General features: G+C 35.1%; 1 protein-coding gene across 1 annotated transcript in view; it reads right to left on the bottom strand.

Moving 5' to 3' along the window:
* Positions 1–23,176, bottom strand: part of dysf (dysfusion) — a 1,258,166-nt gene that overhangs the window by 379,255 nt on the left and 855,735 nt on the right. The window contains exon 4 of the mRNA XM_069841720.1: positions 1,288–1,377. Within this exon, the coding sequence (XP_069697821.1) occupies positions 1,288–1,377 (90 nt within the window). The remainder of the gene's footprint in view (positions 1–1,287; positions 1,378–23,176) is intronic.

Genomic DNA, 23,176 nt, shown 5'->3' with positions numbered 1-23,176 from the left:
ACTCCTGTCATTGAGAAACAGATAAGAAGACAAAAACTACTCAGCTGAAGAAATGACACAATCAGCAACTTGATACAAAGACATTTCTTTTAAAGTTGAGCCTATTCTCTGGCTTTCCGGGTTTCAGTTTAGACCTACGTGTTAAGCTATGAATGTGCAGGTATCCAGATCTGATGGCAGGACTTGGACGACCAGGTTGCGCTGGCTTAAATTGTCAAGAAAATAGTTTAGTTAGGAATACATAGCAAACCGAACAACCGTTTCGCATACAAAACGTAACACAGGTGTAACGATATGAATTTTTCGAACATTTCATGTAAAATTTACTGGACAGTGAGATAGTACACTGAATAACATAAACATTGTGGTCCAAAACTTTTCTTACGATTGATTAATTAAGGGGAGGCAGAGGTGAATATTTCAAAATCCACAAAATTTATCCGATTTGTTTGAAATTGATCATGGATACTAAGTATGTTATTAGTAATGGACATACCAAGTTTCAACTTTCTAAGTACAATAGTTCTGTAAATATTAATAATTTTATAAAACTGTATATCGTTTGATATAAAATGCTCCATTCACCATGTTGTAAGACATTTTCAATATTTCTTTTTATTTATATGTTCAGAGAAGGTCTATAAATAATGATAAGTATTAGTTTAATATGGGAATAATATAGTAATACACTTATCTTGGTTTTAATTTCATACTTTTAAAGGGCACAAAATCAAAAAATTACATCGGAATATGAAAATAAAGATAATAAAAATGGAAAAAAACCAAATTTTCATTTTTTCTTCAGTTTTGTTCGAAAATTTCACCTCTGTCTCCCCTTAAGTTTGATCACAATTATGAATTAAACGCTTGTCAAGGTTAATTCATTTTAACAAACGCTTAGGATAAAAGCATTTCTTAATTTTGTCACATACCTCGTGTACAAACGAAATGTGGCACTTTGTTTCGCATGACTTTTTTTGCAACTTTCTTAATACAAATATTAACTACTACTAATTTCATAATTTGGGGGATCTAGCCGAAATCTACGACAGACAACTAGGACCCAGAATACAAAGCAGAGGTTAACTTAAAAACAAAATACAATATGATTTGCGGAGAGAATACAAAACAATGATAAATTTAAAAATAAAGTACAATTTGATTTCGGAGAAACATGAGCTGAAAGAACAATGAAGAATAATGAAATGAAGTAAATAATAAAATAATTTTCTATATGTGTGAAATAGCTCACACTCCATTCTTAGTGACTGATATACCGGTACTCACCATCGAGTGCCCCAAGTATTCAGCCGCGTTGTCGGAAATATACAGCAATTTTCCGTTCTGCGTCATCATCATGAGGAAACCGCTGAGCGCCTGTAAAGAGAAACAAATAAACATCAATACAATAGCTTCATGTTTTGTTGTGAAGTCTACTTATCGATAATCGAAGTACAAGATCATTTGTTCAAGTGATTGCGTCGGAATTCACAAGGCTGGAGATTTGGAATCATAAATCTCGAACGACTATCGGGCAATTTTTAAAAACAGACTCTGAAGGCTAAGTTGTACTGGAAACAAAGCGAAGGTCGATCAGTAATTGAAGAGTCTGCCAGGACGGATACGGGTAAATGCTAATTATTTCTAAAGAGAGACGAGGAAGAATTCATTCAACCGATTTTTATCGTATGAGCCTGAATTAATTCTGATACAAATCACTAGAATGCGTATCTGATATTGTAATAACATCACAGTCTATTATAGCCTATACAGTCAAGAAGCTCAATACGTAGTAAATATGCATCCATAGATAGTTGCTAACCACTAGGATCGCTACTATCGCATTACAGACAATGCGAAATAGTACCTGCACAGTCTATTGTTCTTAGTACCCTCATAAACTCAAGCTTCGTGAGTATATACTAGACTGTGGTAATATATTATTTAAACAGCGATTGCAAGTACACAAATTATTCATCTTCAAAATACAATGTAGACAAAATATGGTGCATGAATTTTTCCGGAGTCCTCAATTAGGGACATGGTCTTTAAGTGCCGCAAATTTACGACACTAGATCCACAGTTTTACTTTTCTTCCGAAGGAAGCCATGCTAAGAATTTTATCGCCCTTTAAAATCTGTCGTCCTCTCCCGAGTCTGAATCCGTGAACTTTGGTTACAATGGCCAGCATGGTGACTATCAGGCGACCGGGATGCGTTATGATTTGAATAAGTAAAAATGTAATTTGTTTCGGAATATGTATGATAAGTCTTTCTTGTGTTAAATTTTAACGTACCTCGTTAACATATTACGACCTATTTTGGGTCATCTTCAGAACTGGTCGTTGTTGGTATTGGCGCCTGTTGTTTCCTGTGTGGGTGCGTTCGTAGTGTAGAGTCAAAGAGTGTATGTGTTTTGAAATTGAGTTGTGTGTTGAGAATATCGTTGGGGGTATGTTTTCGTGTGTCTGTATATTTCATATTGTTCTAGCGTGTTGAGTTTCTGTCACTGATGAAAAGAAACATTTCTTATAAACACAGAAATATGAAATGAGACAAACTTGAGTAGCATGAGTTAAGTGTAGGTATTATTAATGTAAGATGGTTACAAACAAACATTTATTTAGTGAAAAAATTTTTTCAATTATTGTAAATAGGCCTAGTAAATATGTAAGTTATTTGAAAATAACCCACATACATTGTTGTATGAAACAAGAACCGATGGGATTTCCTGAACTTCGCGCTAACCCACTGAGTCAGACAAAAAAGCTTGAGAAGTTGGAAACATGCTAAAAGTAAACCACAACACGTAATGAACAGAAACGATCCCTAAAGACTGTATCACAAAGTGATGGATCTCGGGTGCACAAACTGGAACTGCCAACATTTTTAACAATATTCCGCACTCTTTGTTAATATTTGCTATCTGAAACGAGATTTAAAGTGTGTGGCTGTAATTTTATGGCTGTAACAAAGCAGAACACGTGATTTAGCGGCCTGCAGTGTTTACGACGAGGCATAAACAATCGTAACAACCTTATCGCACTCCGTAACTCGTCTAACATAACCTGGGCGCTTTTTGCCGCAGTTATGAACTCTCTCCCTTCCATCTCCCGCTTGTATCTTACGTCTTCTTATAGATTGTTTATTGATCGATGAACTTTCAACGCCAATTCATTTGCAGGTGGCTTGCGTGATGTTTCATTGCCTCTACCTCATCGTCGACGTAATTCGTATTTTGAATATGGTGCAGTTTTTGAAACAATAACGTTCAGAATACACTTGACATAATTTCATTTTCGGTCAAAAGAGTACGACTAGGTCATAATGATACAGAAGACGACTTCTAAATGAGTATATAATAATAATAATAATAATAATAATAATAATAATAATAACAATAATAATAATAATAACTTATTTAATCTGGCAGAGCTAAGGCCAGTAGGCCTTCTCTTCCGTCCAGCCAGACTCTAATTCTAATTGAATACAATAGACATATAGAAGTTATTACATAAATATCTAGATCACAAAACAACATGAAAGTGAATAATGAAAGTTAGATAAGTAATGTTAGTGAGACAATAACAAACATTGGTAAGAAATAACAATAATAATAATAGGCATAATAATAATAATAATAATAATAATAATAATAATAATAATAATAATAATATAAGGGTGTTTGAGAATAAGGTTCCTAGGAAAATATTTGAGGCTAAGAAGGATGAAGTTACAGGAGAATAGAGAAAGTTGCACAACGCAGAACTGCATACATTGTATTCTTCATCTGACATAATTAGGAACATTAAATTCAGACGTTTGAGATGGACAGGGCATGTAGCACGTATGGACGAATCCAGAAATGCATATAGAGTGTTAGTTGGGAGGCCGGAAAGAAAAAGACCTTTGGGGAAGCCGAGACGTAGATGGGAGGATAATATTAAAGTGGATTTGAGGGAGGTGGGATATTATGATAGAGACTGGATTAATCTTGCTCAGGATAGGGACCAATGGCGGGCTTATGTGAGGGCGGCAATGAACCTCCGGGTTCCTTAAAAGCCAGCAAGTAGTAATATAATATAATATAATATAATATAATATAATATAATATAATATAATATAATATAATAATAATAATAATAATAATAATAATAATAATAATAAGACAATTTAAATATTTATTCTGTGATATTTATAACCATTAAACATTGAGAAACTTGAAACAGCTATTATTGTTAACGAGAATTGTTTGAGAAAGTTTCCTTAGTCTATTCTTATATTTTGGTTTGATGTCTGACATTACTCGGTAGGGAATTCCAAAGTCGAGGAAAAGCCATAGTGAAAGAAGATGAATATGAGGATGTTCGGTGGGATGGAATGGATAATATTGAGGAGTGTTGTGATCGTGTGTCTAGATTATGGTGGGTGGATAAATTTTGAAAACGAGACGATATTCTCTTGTGTCAGGTTTAAAGATTTATTAATGTAAGTATATTAGCATAATATAGTGACGTGAAATGGAAAATTTGCCATTATATATTTTTCCAGAAAAATTTTCCGCCTTGCAAATAGTTGCTTTCTTCGCTCCTTATAACCTCAGGAGCCTTACATGTATTCCTCACTATATTCTAATCACTTACCAGCTTATGAAATGAAAATCGTAAGTCGTCTAATCTTTGATGGCTGTGTTAGTACAGATTCCAAAACAACGTCATTGTTAAGTTCGTTTTACCGTGAGAGTACTGATTAACTTTACTAATCTGATCTAAACTGTCACAACACTATTACCTCGACATGGGCTGATGAAAGCCTTTCATTTTAAAATAATTATTGTTGGCTGAGGAAAACATTGTAACAATTATGTTATATGATACGTAATTTTTCTTCTTCGTTTTCCGTGAACTCCTCACTTTGTTTATCATAACTTATTCACAGACACAGCCAAATCAGTACCGTTACTGAAACAAAAGCTGATATGTTGTTGCAGGTCTGTATAGCCCTGTCGCGTTCCCCTCCAAGGCGATTCACTCCCTCCAGGTAGCGGAATAGAAAGTGCACAACGCACAGATACTACTGCACAATGTGCGCGACTGCACAATGTGCAGGGTTTTGGCATGCCTGCCCTAGAATGTCTTTGCGTACTCCTTGTTGATTACCACTCCTTACACCACCTGATAGAAAACCTTTCATATTCTATACTGTCATTTCGTATTCTATGACAACCTACCGCAGCTTTACAAGTCTAAAAACGATTTCTCTTAAAAAACGGCAATACAGCCTATTTATAAAAAACAAAAACCCGGAGATGCAACAAATTTGATAGTGTGATCTCTAGTGCTTTGTTATTACTGTTATAATATTAATACCGGTAATATTATTAATAACAATAATAGTTATTAGCCATTTTCATGAAATAGACACCGTCATTTCCCATAACTATGATCCTGGAACACCACTATGGTCCACGATACAACTATTCAAAGAACATTGAAGTAACATAGATAGCTGCAGTGACTTGACTTCAAACTAAAGTACAGCAAAAATATATATATAAACAAGATACTATGTTATGGAGTACAAAATTTGTACGGTTTTATCGTGCACCATAGTTTTGTTCCAGGACCATAAATATGGGAAATGACGGTATGTAGTAAATCAGACAAAACAGTTGCAAATTACAGCGAGAAGTGAAACAATCTCTTCCCGGATATGAATATAAGGTTACCAGTAGGACGCAGTCTGGAAATGCTGTAATGTGACGTAATATTCCGAACAGCCCTTTCATACACAAGTTTACGATGGACCATAAAGTCTGTTTGTCGCTCGCACTCCCACGTCATCTGCGTCGGCTCTTATCTCTTCTGACTCACGCTGAGTATCGAACTCAGGTAGGTGTAGTTACGAGCCCGGTGGTCTTCAGACCTGTCATCTACTTTACCTTCATTACATATTTGAAATAAATTTTCCGCACTATGTTCAATAGCAAATAACAAAATGAAGTTCGTATATTTTTGTGCAGGTCGTCTGTTTGGTTGTTTTGGAAGAAAATCGCTGCTGGTGGTTAGCTCCCATAAGGTTTCCTTTTCTTAGAGGGAATTTCATCTTCGAATGGTACGAAAGGATTGTCGTTGACTTACAGTATGTTTTGTCATGTGACAAGGTAAATACGATAGATAGAACTATCTTTTGGACGATAAATCAATAAATGAAACATGATGGATTGCCTGCATGTATGTAATAAAACATGTAAATAAGTTTACTTACTTAATTACTTATTTACTGGCTTTTAAGGAACCCGGAAGTTCATTGCCGCCCTCACATAAGCCCGCCATTGGTCCCTATCCTGAGCAAAATTAATCCAGTCTCTACCATCATATTCCACTTCCCTCAAATCCATTTTAATATTATCCTCCCATCTACATCTCGGCCTCCCCTAAGGTCTTTTTCCCTCCGGCCTCCCAACTAACACTCTATATGCATTTCTGGATTCGCCCATACATGCTTCATACCCTGCCCATCTCAAACGTCTGGATTTAATGTTCCTAATTATGTCAGGTGAAGAATACAATGCGTGCAGTTCTGGGTTGTGTAACTTTCTCCATTCTCCTGTAACTCCATCCCTCTTAGCCCCAAATATTTTCCTAAGCACCTTATTCTCAAACACCCTTAACCTATGTTCCTCTCTCAAAGTGAGAGTGCAAGTTTCACAACCAAAAAGAATAACCGGTAATATAACTGTTTTTATAAATTTTCAGATTTTTTGACAGCAGACTGGATGATAAAAGCTTCTCAACCGAATAATAACAGGCATTTCCCATATTTATTCTGTGTTTAATTTCCTCCCGAGTATCTTTTATATTTGTTACTGTTGCTCCCAGGTATTTGAATTTTTCCACCTCTTCAAAGGATAAATTTCCAATTTTTATGTTTCCATTCCGTACAATATTAAATATTGAATAGGCCTATGTCTTATCCACAGCTGCTTCTTGTAGTGGCGACTCTCACATTTCTGCAAACGATGCCACCATAACATTAATTACATTTACATTTTTCATTGTATTACTTCCTTATGTAATTATCATACAATATATTTGCCCTCTTCCCTAATAGTTTCCCATCTTTATCCCTATTTTTTTTATTATTCTCCTGTATCTATCAATTGTTTATTTCCGTTAGGCCTACGATTTTCTTCCTAATTAGTCAGTTCTACTCTCGCCCCTTAACCTTTAAATCTTATATCTATCCAGGGTGCGAGTTAACGGGGAATGGGGAGATTTCCCTCCCTGTTGGTAAGTTATCTCCCTCTCATAAATTCATATTAACATCCCTGCCAGGGATAACTTCTATCCCCCCCGTTACAAAATATAATTGTGTTAATACGAGTATACTTTATAAAGTATAAAGTAAGCAAAGAAAATAATATTGATGTATTATCATCACCGGCAAGCTGACAACAATCAATAGCTTAGGAATCACACATCTTATCTTACGCCTGCTCATGGATATAATTATTATTATGATCAAGATGCAAGACAAGCAACTCAGTGCGACCAAGTGTTGAGCCGTATCGAATGAGGATAATGATTTTATGTGTGGTATTCTCTGTCTAGGATTTTATCCCCACCTCATCAGAAATCTTAATTCGTACCTTGTATCTACCCTCTATTCTCTATTTATTTTATTGGGTTATTTTACGACGCTGTATCAACATCTAGGTTATTTAGCGTCTGAATGATATGAAGGTGATAATGCCGGTGAAATGAGTCCGGGGTCCAGCACCGAAAGTTATCCAGCATTTGCTCGTATTGGGTTGAGAGAAAACTCCGGAAAAAACCTCAACCAGGTAACTTGCCCCGACCGGGATTCGAACCCGGGCCACCTGATTTCGCAGCCAGACGCGCTGACCGTTACTCCACAGGTGTGGACTCTATTCTCTATTTCAGGGCTTGTCCCAATACTATTCTACCAATTGGTTGAGAGAAAAATCCCGGAAAAAACTCCAATCAGGTAACTTGTCCCAACAGGACTTGAACCCGGGCCCGCCCTTTCATAGCCAGAGTACTGACCATTACTCCACAGCAGTGGACATAATCTGGGGTACACAGGGGATCGAACGCGGGTCTACAGGATTATAAGTCCACCGCTCTAGCCACTAGATCACCTTGGAGGCTCATTTAATATTATAAATATTTGCCTTTGCTGGTAATCTACTATATTAACAATCTGAATGGTGTAGAGTACAAAGGAGGAGGGTTGCCTACCTTGATTAAGTTCTGCTCACTTTAATATCCTCCTATATTAAAATTGCTGACGCTCCCATCGACGGGGATATGAAACAAGGACGTTATGGCGATTAAATATGTGCATGACACTTGTCATAAATTAACTTAGCGTAGCCTCATAGCGGTTAACTGCATTTAAATGTAAACTAGACACAAATTCCCTGAAATTTACATCGCTCTACCTCAAGTATCGCGAAACGCTCGTCTGCCCGCCCTTCATTATTGTTTATAGTTTTAATCTGGCATCTCTATTGCTAAGTTAGCTTTGGCTTTCGATAGATGAAGTCGGAATGGCAGACACTTCTATTGTTGAGCTTATGAACTAGTTTTATCGACAAAAACATGAAGCGAGTTATAATAATAAAAGGGGGCAGGGGCACGGCTGAGGGGATCGCGACAGGTATGGGCCGATAAATTCCGGTAAGGCAGCGGAGATACGATCTGAGGAGTGCACAAGAGCACCCATACCTCTGCGAGCGCAGCGCGCCTATCAGATAGAACGTTGCAATTTGCTGGAATTTTCGACTGCTGCATCTGATATCTCGGGAAGGAATACTGTGAAACGAGAATGAAGAGAATGAAAACGTAATGAAACAGAAAGGAGGCTCAGGATGGTGCGATAAGGACCAAAGCAGAGCAATGTAGGAGTGGAAAATAAGGCAAAGAAAACTGAACACCAAACGGTAATGGAAGTGGGCAATGAGCACTACCCTTGCTTTCCCGAATACTTAATACACGTTATAGGAAAAGCATTGTATTTCCATGTGAAACATACAGCCTAGTTGTGACATCCGGAGTGTAATCAAATGAGATTACCCAGAGCATTCAGCTCGACTCCAGTCCGGAAACAAGCGTCGTAGACTACGTCATCTGCCATGTATTTTCACTCATATGGCTTTCATTAATAAGCACATCTCTTTAATAGTAACAGTATAACTACAGACCTATTTTTTTTTTCTATTATTAAAATGAGATCTGTTTTATACTGTTACTATTATTCAATTATACAGGGTGTTAAAAAAAGTAAGTCCACACCTGTGGAGTAACGGCTAGCGCGTCTGGCCGCGAAACCAGGTGGCCTGGTCGGGACAAGTTACCTGGTTGAGGTTTTTTTCGGGGGTTTCCCTCAACCCAATATGAGCAAATGCTGGGTAACTTTCGGTGCTGGACCCGGGACTCATTTCACCGGCATTATCACCTTCATTTCATTCAGACGCTAAATAACCTAAGCTGTTTATAAAGCGTCGTAAAATAACATAGTAAAAATAATAAAGTATCCATTATTTTAAAAGATGACAGTATGCATCAAAACAAGAAAATAATGTCTAATAAACATGGGTCCTACAATACATACTTTCTGGGACAGAACACTTGTTCATATGAGGTGCTCAATGTGATGTCCATTCATGGCAATGCATTTCTCTGCCCTATAATACAGCACACTACCAGATAATCATACCGTAGTTGACACCCCTGGCATGGAATAATGATACGTCATAAGGAATAGTGAAAACAAAAGTCTGGTTGCGGATATGAGCGGGGTTCAGCAGAGATGGTGTTGTGAATTTTCGTAATCAACATGTGAAGGCTGATGAAAATCCCCATGCAGTTGAAGAAACAAGGCATCAGCACCGATTCTCAATCAACTAATGGGCAGGCGTTCTTGGTGATAGATTAATAGGGCCATACGTGCTACCACAGAGATTAACTGGGGATCGTTATCAGGACTTTCTTATTAACGTATTAAAATAAATTTCAAAGAGTGCGTGATTCCTTATGCCGAAGGACAGAGAAATGCATTGCCATGAATGGACGTCACATTGAGAACCTCCTATGAACAAGTGTTCAGATCTCAGGAAGTATGTGTTGTAAGACCAATGTTTATTAGACATTTTTTATGCATACTAGCACCCCCTAAAATATTGGATACTTTTTTAACACCCTTTATTTGTTGAACTGGTATAGGCAATTCGTTATCTCGTGAAACCAAATGTTTGCGTGAACCGTGTAGCATTTAGTAAGAAGCTATGATGGGGGTAAGCGAGCTCGCTTGCTACAAGTAGAAGCGTAGCGAGGAATGGAAGCTTCTCAGTCCACTTTCTTCTTCCCCTGACGCGCAGGTAAGTTTCACGAAATACCGAATAGCCTATACTAACTTGTGTTACAGGAGTCGTTCAAAGTGATGTCCGTCTGCATTCACATATTCCCAATATCTTTTGATGAAATTGTTATTGTTATCCCAAAGAACCACAAAAAATTCTGCAACGTAACAGGGATACATCGGAACATAGAATACGTCATCCCTGTAATTCCCCTGCAGTGACTGAGTGGTCAGAGCTTCAGCCTCTCACACAGGCAGCCCGGGTTCGAATCCCGATCATTGAAAAGTCCATAGTGACACTTATGGCGGACACTCAAATTGCATCGTATGTGTCCATTATCACTTTAATAATACTGCAGAACTCGAGATTAAAAATCAAACGAGTGGTACCACATGTCTGTAGCTGCTCTCGATGCCGAGATATTACTGAGAGAGGCCACGCGGCACGACTAATATTCGTAGCGAGAGGAGGTGGAGTTATTGGGCGTGGTCACATAGTAGTATTGGTTCACTGTCTAACTAGTAATAAAATTAACATTCGGCTGTAGTTCATAGTGTTGTTACAGTAATCGTTTGAAATTGAGTCATATTTTAGGCGTATTTCACAACAAATTCCGGAACAGAGATCCATAATGGGTGCGATAAAGACTTATCCTACATCACAGTAAAGTATACAGGCATAACCTTTATGCTATAGATGAACTTATATGAAGAGAAATTGCAAGCATTCGGAAATAGCCTAGAGCTTTTGTGTGTGAATAACAATTTCATCAAAAGACGGCGGAAATGTGTGAATGTCGATGGACACCACATTGATTAACTTCTATAACACAGGTAAATAATAATTATGAAATGAAAATGCAATTATTGTATGGATCCTATTATATTAATTAAAGTTATGTGAGTGAAAATAAGCAGAAGGTTGCGGATCGATAATAAGGTAGTCAAAGCCGAACATGCAAACCTCTGATACGCGTCTTCCCTGCCGAGAACTGAGCTGAATGCTGTACGTAGCTCTAATAATTTGTAAGCATATCAATTTGGAAGCTGGACATTTTTACATTCTTTATTCTGTATATTTAAATTTAAATAAATAAATAAATATTTAAATTTAAATAAATAAATTTAGAAAGGCAAACATAATTTACAATTTTGAAAGAAAGATTCGGAAAAATATACGCCTATCTGAACCATTAAATATTAGAAGGGAATACTAAGAAACATACAGAATTAGAACATTTAATACAGGCGACAAGCATTGTAACATATATGAAAGCCCAGAGAATTAAATAGTTGTAATATATACAGATATGGATTTAAAATTTGGAGCGAATCTTGATGGGAGTCCACCCGTACGTAGGCAATAATTTCGCACGATTGTTCACAAGTAGCATACTGTATTTGCAGGGACACATGCGCAGTGTGTTGTGAGCGAAACTTACACGATAAGGGAGCTCCAAATTTTATTTCTGTGTCTGTACAATGGATTGATATTGATATTTCAAGAATACCATAACATATACAGAAATGGGGTTCAATAGGGAAACGTTCAACTAAGTGACCAAGTTTGGACGATGTCTGCAACTATTTTAAAATATTGCAATCGAAGGATTGGAAGAATTTCGCCGAAAGTGGGAAAGCCTAGAATGGTTTAATTGAGAAAGCCGGAACCCATATTTGTTATAATGCAAGAGGAAGAAAAAGATTAGGCCTATGATGGTATCCAAGGCATTTCAACAACAACAACAACAACAATAATAATAATAATAGTAATAATAATAATAATAATAATAATAATAATAATAATAATAATTTATATTTCCATGAAAAATGTAAATATTAAATGTCAAGCCTGTATGTATCAAGGAAAAAAAAAATAGGTTTTTGCCTAAATTTCGCTCTCTATTTATGAGACAAAACTGAAGAGTAGGCTACCACTGATATTGATGATGAGTTGAATATATTTCATAATGTATCATTCAATATTGCTTTTATGATGGTTGACATTTCAATATTAATGGAACGGTTTAAGATTGCATACTGTGAATAAAACTGAAACTAAATTTAAACTTGAAGAGAGCAGAAATAAAATGACCTCAGAAAGGATGAAATTCTTATGAAGTCACACTTAAATCTTAACAGATAATTGATAAATGTGAGAGAAACTGACTATAAAATATTTAATAAATTAGTGGAGGAACACTTTCACGAGTTTTTATTGGCAGATTTTTTAAGAGAGTGGCATACGTCATTCATTAACAGACAGAAACAGATCACATAACTATAAGTTCATGAAGAAGTAGTATAATGATGATGATTATTGTTGTAATGATGATCATTTTATTGTTGAATCCTGAGTGAATGTACATTCTCCAAGCTTCCGCGAACAGCTGCATGACGTCAAAGAAAGTGACAGCTAAAGTAAACAGGAAGATTGAGTATTGTTAAGTGAGTAATTTATAAACATTAGTATACGAAACACAAATCAAATCACAATCAGCGTTGAAATGGAATTTAGTCTGCTTTAAAGTGTCAACGAAATTGCACAAATTTGTAGGAAGCAATGAAGGAAACGAGATAAATAATCAACATCAGTGGAAATTAATTCTTAACAAGTCATGCAATAAACTTTGAGAAATTTGTAAGAGAAAATGTATAAAACAAGTTCCATGGATCAGTGGGGAAAGATTTCCCGAAAAAAAAAATCAAATATATAAATGGAAAAGAAAATGGAGAACATGCACTTTTCTGTCGTTAGAGGGACACGTGATATAATCTCATTATGGGTACCCGAAAACTTAAAATACTTTATCTGTATTGATAAAATAGAGATTAAACGCGATAAATTTAAAGATTGTAACACGTGACTCGGAAAAGTCATGTAATTGGTGTGACGTCATAATACAATTTAACAGCTGTTTTCGAGTGTTTCCAATACAAGTTCAGGGAAAACCGCTAGGCAAAAATGAAATTCCCGTAAATTCTGATGCTATCAATGTAAAGAAATGTTTCTTTGCACTGTAAGAAGTTAAATAACTGTTAAATTCTGCATGCCAACTAGTTTTCTCTGTTAAATAGTACGTAATCCGATAGAACTAACGGAAAAACCACTGATTTGGCAGTATTGGGACTGGCGAGTGTGTCGTACTAGTGTACAGCCTAAACGATGCATTTTACGTTGAAAATTCAATCATATTAGATTGAAAACTACACATTTCCAACAACTTTCCTCTATTTCCATTTTTTTGCTATCTGCACTAATAACGGAGTTTGTCAATGTCGTCGGACTTTTGAATCACTCTTTATATATTGTACATCAGATATTTTTTTCAAATTTCAAATTTATTCACAATTTACATTTGAAAATGGTACATATGAATAAATACCCGAAATGAGCATATGCTCGTGCTCGGGTACAGTCCAGTAGAGTCTACATAAGTTTTACAGATATCAATAATAATGTTGATGGTAGAAATAATAATAATAACAATAATAATAATAATAATAATAATAATAATAATAGTAATAATAATGATAATGATAATAATAGAATAACCGTGACGGAGATAATACAAAAATAGTAATACAAATTAATTAATTAATTAATAATAAAACAAAAAAATTAATAATAAAATAAATACTAAGACTGATAAAATAACATATAAAACCACTTAACGAGAGTTAACACAACTTATATAAACATATAATAACTAGGAAAAAAAAAAATAAATAACGAACTCGAAAATCAACAAAAAAAAGTTCATTGTATCGCAGAGACTAAAACAAGTTACATGGATGAGTGAGGAAAGATTTCCGATTAATATTGTAAAATAGTAAGTCTATATAAAAAGGAAAAAAAAAAAAACTGGCGAGTATGCACTTTTCCTCCGAAAGTTTACTATTTGGTGAGAAATGCGAAATAATAATCCGTGGCGCGACAGCCCATGAAGGACCAGGACCTCACGTCCACATGCCTCAGCAGAGGTGAACGATCATCCAACCAGAACGGAGATATCCTGTGGTTTGAACGATGATTCCCCAGTCTTTATAGCTGGTTTCTGTAACCGAATTTCACTACCTATCGTAGATTCCCAACCAAATTCATCACGATGCTGGGTGGGCACAGATCTCATACACTGACCTAAATTTCATGAGAAAATTTCTTCCCCATCAGGACTCGAACCAAGAGCATTCCGTAATACGAGTCCAGGCATGATGCCTTAGAACATGATGCTACGGCATGGGAAGAAATATGATATAATCGCATAATATGTACCTCGGAACTTCATCTTATTTAACAAAAATGCAAATAAAATGGGACACAAATTTTAGAAGTATCAGATGAATCTAGAATATTATGTGGGATACGAAATCGAAGGGAATTCCAACGACGGAACTGCCATATACTTTTTCCTTGATGTTAAGCGTGTGTACGTAGAAGGCATAAATAAAGACCCCCTCACGTTGAGATGGACCTGTTGTAATTTTCAATTCCCCAAATAACAGTAATGAATTTTTAAAACCGAAGCCCAAATTACAGTCATGATTCAAAGATGTTTTAGTTGGATTCATAAATTGCTTACTGATCTTCCACTCTTGCCTCCATAATTAGAACTCAGTTTTATACTCCACAAATTAACATCGGCTTCCAAGCGGTCTGCAATGATCTTTATCATATAAACCATTTTTTAAACGGTCATCCTTCCAGACCAATTGTATAACGCCGGGTTTTCTCGTCGGTATACAAAAACTTGAATATACAGTATCAGTTACAATAGAATATAGTGTAAAGTAGTTTCAGACCTAGAATTAGCTGAGGCCTTACTAATGTAACTGACATATTCATCTTCAGTGCAAGGAGATGAATTTACCGTGGGAATACAATACGAAACTCACCGCCCAGGTGGAGTCTGATTGCGATACACCACTTTACTTTAAATCTGTGGAACAGGGATGCACAAAGTCCACACTCACACGAACTAGTATTTGTTATGAATATTCACGAGGATTTACTGTCACTTACGGAGCTTATTTCTGAAGACAATCTGAGCAAGAAATATCATATAAACATGTGTCCTAATCTCAATATTTTCAGAGTTATACTAATTTGAATTTGTTAGTAAAATATCTTTCTTCTTTAGTTTTTTTACTTGGTTATTTAACGACGTTGTATGAACTACGAGGTTATTTAGCGTCGACGGAATTGGTGATAGCGAAATGATATTTGGCGAAATGAGACAGAGGATTCGCAATAGATTACCTGACATTTGCCTTACTGTTGAAAAAAACCTCGGGAAAAACCCAACCAGTTAATAGCCCAAGCGGGAATCGAACCCGCGCCCGAGCGCAACTCCGGATCGACAGGCAAGCATCTTAACCAACAGAGCTACGCCGGTGGCCCTCTAGTTTTATGGATAATAAAATATTACAAATAGAGAATGAACTATTCAGAAGTATCTTTTTTTTAGTAGGTTGTTTTACGACGCTTTATCAACATCTTAGGTTATTTAGCTTCTGAATGAGATGAAGGTGATAATGCCGGTGAAATAAGTCCGGGGTCCAGCACTGAAAGTTACCCAGCATTTGCTCATATTGAGTTGAGGGACAACCCCGGAAAAAACCTCAACCAGGCAACTTTCCCCGACCGGGAATCGAACCCGGGGCACCTGGTTTCGCGGCCAGACGCGCTGACCATTACTCCACAAGTGTGGACCGAAAGCATCATTTCTTTAAATTAGTTAGTGTTCTGAAGCTAACAATACTATGTTGTTTACTGCTTTGTACAGATTTTGTTTTGCAATTTTTAAATTAAAATGACATCATTCTTAAGCACTTATCACAACAATTGTTACAAATCATACGACTTTAGGAACTTGATTCTTTACAGTTTAATTATGCATCCTAATGTACAGTCTTGAAGAATTTACAAGAGCGGCGTGATTTGTAACAATTGTAATTTTGTATTTAAAATGGGGGGGGGGGGATTCTGTACGAAGCAACTATGGAATTCACAATACACTTTTAGCTTCAGAATACTAGCTAATTAAAGAAATGATACTCCTGAATAGGCCATTCTTTATCTGTAATAATCTTTTACCCTTAAAATTCAAGAATAAAGATATTTTACAAACAATTTTAATATAGTGTAACTATGAAAAAATAGAGATTAGGACAAATGTTTATATGACATTTTTTTGCTCAGAATGTCTTCGGAAATAAGCTCCGTAAAGGACGGTAAATCCTCGTGAATCATCCTGTATTTTAATAATTGTTAAAATTTCAGACTGATATTTAATTTATATTTTAAGTTATGATTGATTATTACGAAGACGTCATGTCAATGGAGCAAAAATATTATTCATTTGCATTTATTTTATAAAAGGATTTTTTTCCCTAACACTCGCTTCAAAGTTACCGGTAATCAAGGGCTAAAAAAGACTGTGATCTTTCTCTTATTCTCTTTGATATCTACATGAACAGAATCATACAGGAATGAAAACAAAAGACATCCAAAAGTATAAACCTAAGTAATAATAAGCAAATAAATACCATTCTATTCATAGACCAAGTACTATCAGCAGAGACATAAAATGTGCCCAAAATTAAATATAATACTGTGAAGCTACGATATGAAAATATCTGTAAATAAGACTAAGGTTATGGCCATGAAAGGTAAACATAATAAGAGAGAAAAATGTCTTATTAATCGTATTAATTAACAAACGTATTCTTTTAAGTAAATATTTTAGGTCTGAAATATTAATTTACTCTTTGAATACTGATTAAGAAAATAATAATAATAATAATAATAATAATAATAATAAACATATAACTCTTTAAATAGCAAAAAGACACTTGGAAAAATATTACATAAGATCTGTGGTTAAGACTAACTAGCTTTTTATACGGAAATGAGACGCGCAAATTCAGAGAAAACGAGAAAAGATGAATAAACGCTAAAAAAAAAAAAAAAAGACGGCAATAAACTTAACATATCGCTGGCTCAATATTACAAGGTTCTATGTCTATATCAGAAATATTACTACATACACCTTGTAACATTTAGCCAGCGTTATCAATTTCATTATTAAGCTTATCGGTTCCTACAAACAAGACTATAAAACTTTCCTCAAAACTTATTTGTGTTGGAATTGCGGTCAAGATAGCCGGAAATAATTCCAACATTTGTGCATCCCTAGAATAGAAACATATACATCTGATTCGTTCCAAATTATACTCCACGCAAGTTTACACGCAACTGAAGGAAAAAAGCATACAACGCAGAGTTGTTACCATAGTAACTACGTATATTCAAAAAATTAAACATTCAGCGTTTCTAATATCATGTAAACTGTGAAGCAAATATTTGAATAAATGTATAACAGAGCTGCCCGCGTCCGCACCTTTTAAGAAGTGGACTGGGAGTTAAAGTTAAAATTGTAGAAGACTGATGAATTTATACAGTGGAATTGGTATACGTCTCAGAAGATGGTTACGCATATCTCCATATGTACAAATTTCTATTGCTATACCTCATGATGCTTACAATTCTTATAAATTATAAATTTTACACAGCCTACATCTTGATTACGCACTTTCATCACTTAAGATATGGTAAATTTATTACAGAAACAACTTCCCTGTTAATGTGAAACTATGGTTAGTAATTTACCTTAGTTAACTAGTTCCAACTTGATTTATAGCCATCCTCAGAACTAGGGAGGTTATTGCTTGTTTCCGGTTTCTTATGAGAGCGTTTATGTTAAATTTAAATTTCAGAACACGCACTCTATTTGATACCACACTACCTAACATAAACGGTTGAGAGTTCCTCCAATGGGAAACCTACTTAATAGTTCTCATTTCAATCATTTCATCTACAAAAATGTAATTGAAATTAAGGGGGGGGGGCGACGGGTGAAATTTTGGTCATTTTTAAAAAATCGCATTTTCGTTTCTTGTAAACAATTAATCAGCGATCTCTTATTTATATGTTGACTAAGTCTCAATGCTCTGCGGCGCTCGAAAACATAAAAATTAAGCAATATATAAATGGCTGTACACTTGAACTTCAATTCCATGCGAATTTTACAAGCCGCCTTCTAACACTTTTTTTCAGCACATTTCGTCTGGTTCGAAGTGTAAAGGCTCTTACAATTTTGATGCTAGGAACATGAAATTTTTACTGCATGTTCTATAAAGTATAGTTAACAAATTAGATTATGAGATTTTTTATATTTTATTTTATTTTAAATATTTTAATTTATTTTAAATATTTTATTTTATTATTTAAATTTAAATATATAGAATACAGAATATAATTACAACAATGGAAATAGAAATAAAAGAATACAATCAATATAAAAAAGAATATACAGTAATATTAACAAAATTTCAGGATCGAATGAGCAGCGCTCGTGTTCCGTCTCAGTTCAGATATATTATTAATAGGCCTGCAAGAGAATATACAAAATAAAAAAAAAAAATAGAAACTAAAATTAAAATTAGAGCTATATTGAAATTATATAATATAATATATTAATATAAGAGGAATAAATAAAATAAAATAAAATAGGAATTGAATAGGATATGTTAATTACTTTTTAATTAAAAATAATTTGTGACTAGAAAATTAAGAAAATAACTTTTGACAAAATAATGTTTTTTTCTTTCTATTCTAAGGATATATTTCTAAAATATGGATGCTTAGTGCTTTTCTAGGTACATCAAAGATACTGTCATTTTTTCTAGATCATATACTTAAAATTTATACGAGGACATAGATTTTGAAAATAAAAAAAGGCACAACTCAAAAAATATCTGGATGACATGCATGAAAATTTGTAGCAACTAGCTCAAAAGCTACAGAAGTTAGAAATTTCACCCATCTCCTCCCTTAAGTGAATATAGGGGACAGAAAAAACCGCCATTATTTATTTGCTAACCTAATACTTCACGACTTTGAATTAATCTGCTATTCATGCTTGAAAATAGAAATAATTGCTTGAACAATGTGAAATCGACGCAGAGACTTTGTCATCCAGTCCACCCCTTGGTCCAAGATGCCCCAGCTGAGAAGAACTGCTGAATTTTTATATTACAATATGCATAGCTTAAACACTGACATTATGCGTACGCCAGCAAAATGCAGGGTGAGACTATTACTGGGTGCAGTCAGGAAACGAACTGAAGAAGTATGTACGAATACGCTGCATGGCTATTAACTAATCTAACATAAAGCGGAAATAATTATTAATTCGTATATCCAAGGTAAGCGTCCGTTTCTTGCACCTGTATGAATGCCTAGGTCAGTTTGCGTGCTTCTTATCAGTCTGTGATGTCATACTGTAATTTATACAAAATTTAATAATCCATGACAACAACAAAAAGTGAGCTTCTGGGATCAGAAATGTATTCCTGTGGAAGAAACTAGTCTAAATTGGCAGGATTTCGAATTTGATTAGATCAGTTACATTATGGCTTTTCGTAGTTGAAACAGATTAATTTTCAGATATGTCTTAAAAGATTTAAGCAGAAAAGTAGATTTAGCGACGATTTTTCTTCGATATTCAAAACATTTACAGAAAAGAAAAAAAGTAAGCTTTATGGAGCAAACCTCACAAAAGATAGGTACCAATTTCGCCGATTAGCTACATATTACACTAATCAGACTTCAAATGCATACAAACAATTGCTCTTCCTTTGGCTCATATCATCAAGTGGGACGTACTGCCTGACAATAGATGCACATATCAGCCAGAACCTCAAATACAGGTACAATAATAATTAGCGAGAAATAGGAAAAACAACATAATAACATTAAATTTCTAGTTTTTAGGCCACACAGATGACTTTTCACAACAGAAATTCGGTGTCAACCCTAGATATTTCTTATGGAATTCATTTAGGAAATTGTTTTAGGCGGGTTTTTCGTATTAAATTTCTTCCAAATTCAAACCATTCATAGAAAGCAAAAGAAATTAAGCTTTCTTAGTTAAACCTGTCCTTGCAACAGTTATGTGGAAAAAAATAGTGAGATGGCTTTTTACAACAGAAATTTGGATTAAATCCTACGTACTTCCTGTGAGAGGTTTACAGGTTGGGTTTTTCGAATTACAATTTCTTCCAGATTCAAAGTATCCATAGAATGAGAAAAATGAGTTTTTTTTTTAATAAAACGTGTCCTTTCAACAGTAATATGTGGAGAAATGAATAATAAATTATAAAACTTTGAATCTCATTAAGCCAAATAAATGAATTTTCACAATATTGTACTTACTTACCTATAGCTGTTAAGCAATCCGGAGGTTTATTGCCGTCCTCACAAAAGCATAAGCCCAAAATCGGTTCCCATTCCGAGCAAAATTAATCCAATAAATTTTTATTTATATCTTAGGTATTCCTCGTGGAATTTATGTAAAAACTGGCTTTTTGGCAGGGTTTTACATATAGCAACAAGATCTATGACATCTACTGTTTCGGTTTTTTTCGCGTCATCTGTAACGGTTGCAGAAAAACATTTTGATACCTTATTTTAGACGTCATAAGCCAATTGTTTCATTTTTAAATTCTGATGAGTATCCATGTATGGTGGGTCCCTATCACCACGGCATGGCGCGTCCTCAGGTTGCGGATAGAGGAGACGGCCTCCAGATATGGAGGGTAGCTGCGAATATATTGAATAAGCAGTCGTGGACAGCCGATAAGGGGTGGTCCTCCAGCTTGGGGGTTGGGCGAAGGGCTAACAACCCATCACCGTAAAAAACAGCTTGTTACGAATTCCTACAGTAAGCCTCGGAATAGGACTGATTCTCTGGCACGACCACAGCAAAGGAATAAGGTTTTGAGATTTGGCACTTGGAACGTAACTAGTCTTTATAGAACAGGAGGGGTAACATTAGTAGCAAAAGAACTAGCTAGATATAGAATAGACTTTGTGGGAGTACAAGAGGTTAGGTTAGATGGGAATGGCATATCACAAATAGGAGATTACTTGTTGTATTATGGGGAAGGAAACAATAATCACCAATTAGGAACAGGATTCTTTGTACATAAAAGAATAAAATCAGCAGTAAAAAAGGTCGAATTTATCAGTGACAGGTTATCATATTTAGTACTTAAGGGTAGATGGTGCGACATCATAGTTATAAATGCTCACGCCCCTACAGAAGAGAAAGACGACTATATAAAGGATAGCTTCTATGAGGAATTGGAACATACTTTTGATCAGTTCCCTAGATATCATATGAAAATTTTATTGGGGGATTTCAACGCTAAAGTAGGACGGGAGGATATTTTTAGACCAACTATTGGAAAAGAGAGCCTACACGCAATTAGTAGTGACAATGGAGTTAGATTAGTCAACTTTGCCACATCGAAAAATTTAATTGTCAAAAGTACAACATTCCCCCATAAGGATATACATAAATATACTTGGACTTCTCCAGATGGATTGACACACAACCAAATAGATCACGTCTTGATAGATAAACGGAGACATACTAGTATAGTAGATATTCGAACTTTCAGAGGTGCAGACTGTAATTCTGACCATTATTTGGTGATTGGAGAATTAAGAGAAAGATTATCAGTAGCCAAGCGAGTAGAGCAACAAGTTAATATTACTAAATTCAATATTTTGAAATTAAAAGACGAGGAAGCTAAGCAAAATTATCAGGTCGAAATTTCGAATAGGTTTGCCACTTTAGAAAGTTCCGACGAAGTTGAGAAAGAATTAGATGTTAATAGCGTGTGGGAAAATATCAGAGATAGTATCAAAATTGCAGCTGAGCAGAGCATAGGTTATTATGAAACTAAGAAAAAGAAACCGTGGTTTGATGAAGATTGTTGCATGGTAGTAGAAAGAAGGAAACAGGCAAAATTGAAATTCTTACAGGATCCAGTTGAGGAGAATAGAGATAATTATTTCAATGAAAGACGGGAAGCAAGTCGTACACTTAGGAATAAAAAGAGAGGTTACTTGAAGGAAAAACTGAATGAGGTAGAAACAAATAGTAAGAATAAAAACATTCGAGATTTATATAAGGGTATAAAGGAATTTAAGAACGGATATCAGTCAAGGGTAAACGTGATCAAGGATGAGAATGGTGACTTGCTTGCAGACTCTTCATCAATCCTAAACAGATGGAAAAACTATTTTGCGCAACTACTAAATGTACATAGGCCAAATAGAAATGATCGGGACGATATTGAAATACAAACTGCTGAGCCATTTATACCCGAACCCACGATTTCAGAAGTCGAAATTGCGATAGAAAATCTGAAAAAGTACAAGTCTCCAGGTATCGATCAAATTCCAGCAGAATTAATACAAGAGGGTGGAAGTGCATTATATAGCGAAATTTATAAACTTGTACTTGCTATTTGGGAAAAGGAAATTGTACCAGAACAATGGAAGGAGTCCATAATTGTACCTATTTTTAAAAAGGGGGACAAAACGAACTGTGGTAACTTTCGAGGAATATCACTTTTGTTGACGTCGTACAAAATTTTGTCCAATATTCTTTTGAGGAGATTAACTCCGTACGTAGATGAAATTATTGGGGATCATCAGTGCGGTTTTCGGCGTAATAGATCGACTATTGATCAGATTTTTTGTATTCGGCAGATAATGGAGAAAAAATGGGAGTATAAGGGTACAGTACATCAGTTATTCATAGATTTCAAAAAGGCATATGACTCGGTTAAGAGGGAAGTATTATATGATATTCTTATTGAATTTGGTATTCCCAAGAAACTAGTTCGATTAATTAAAATGTGTCTCAGTGAAA

Source organism: Periplaneta americana, chromosome 12 (assembly GCF_040183065.1).
Source record: "Periplaneta americana isolate PAMFEO1 chromosome 12, P.americana_PAMFEO1_priV1, whole genome shotgun sequence".
In the NCBI taxonomy this organism is placed as follows: domain Eukaryota; kingdom Metazoa; phylum Arthropoda; class Insecta; order Blattodea; family Blattidae; genus Periplaneta; species Periplaneta americana.
Note: the sequence above shows the minus strand (reverse complement) of the source record. Positions and strands in the feature narration are given on the sequence as shown.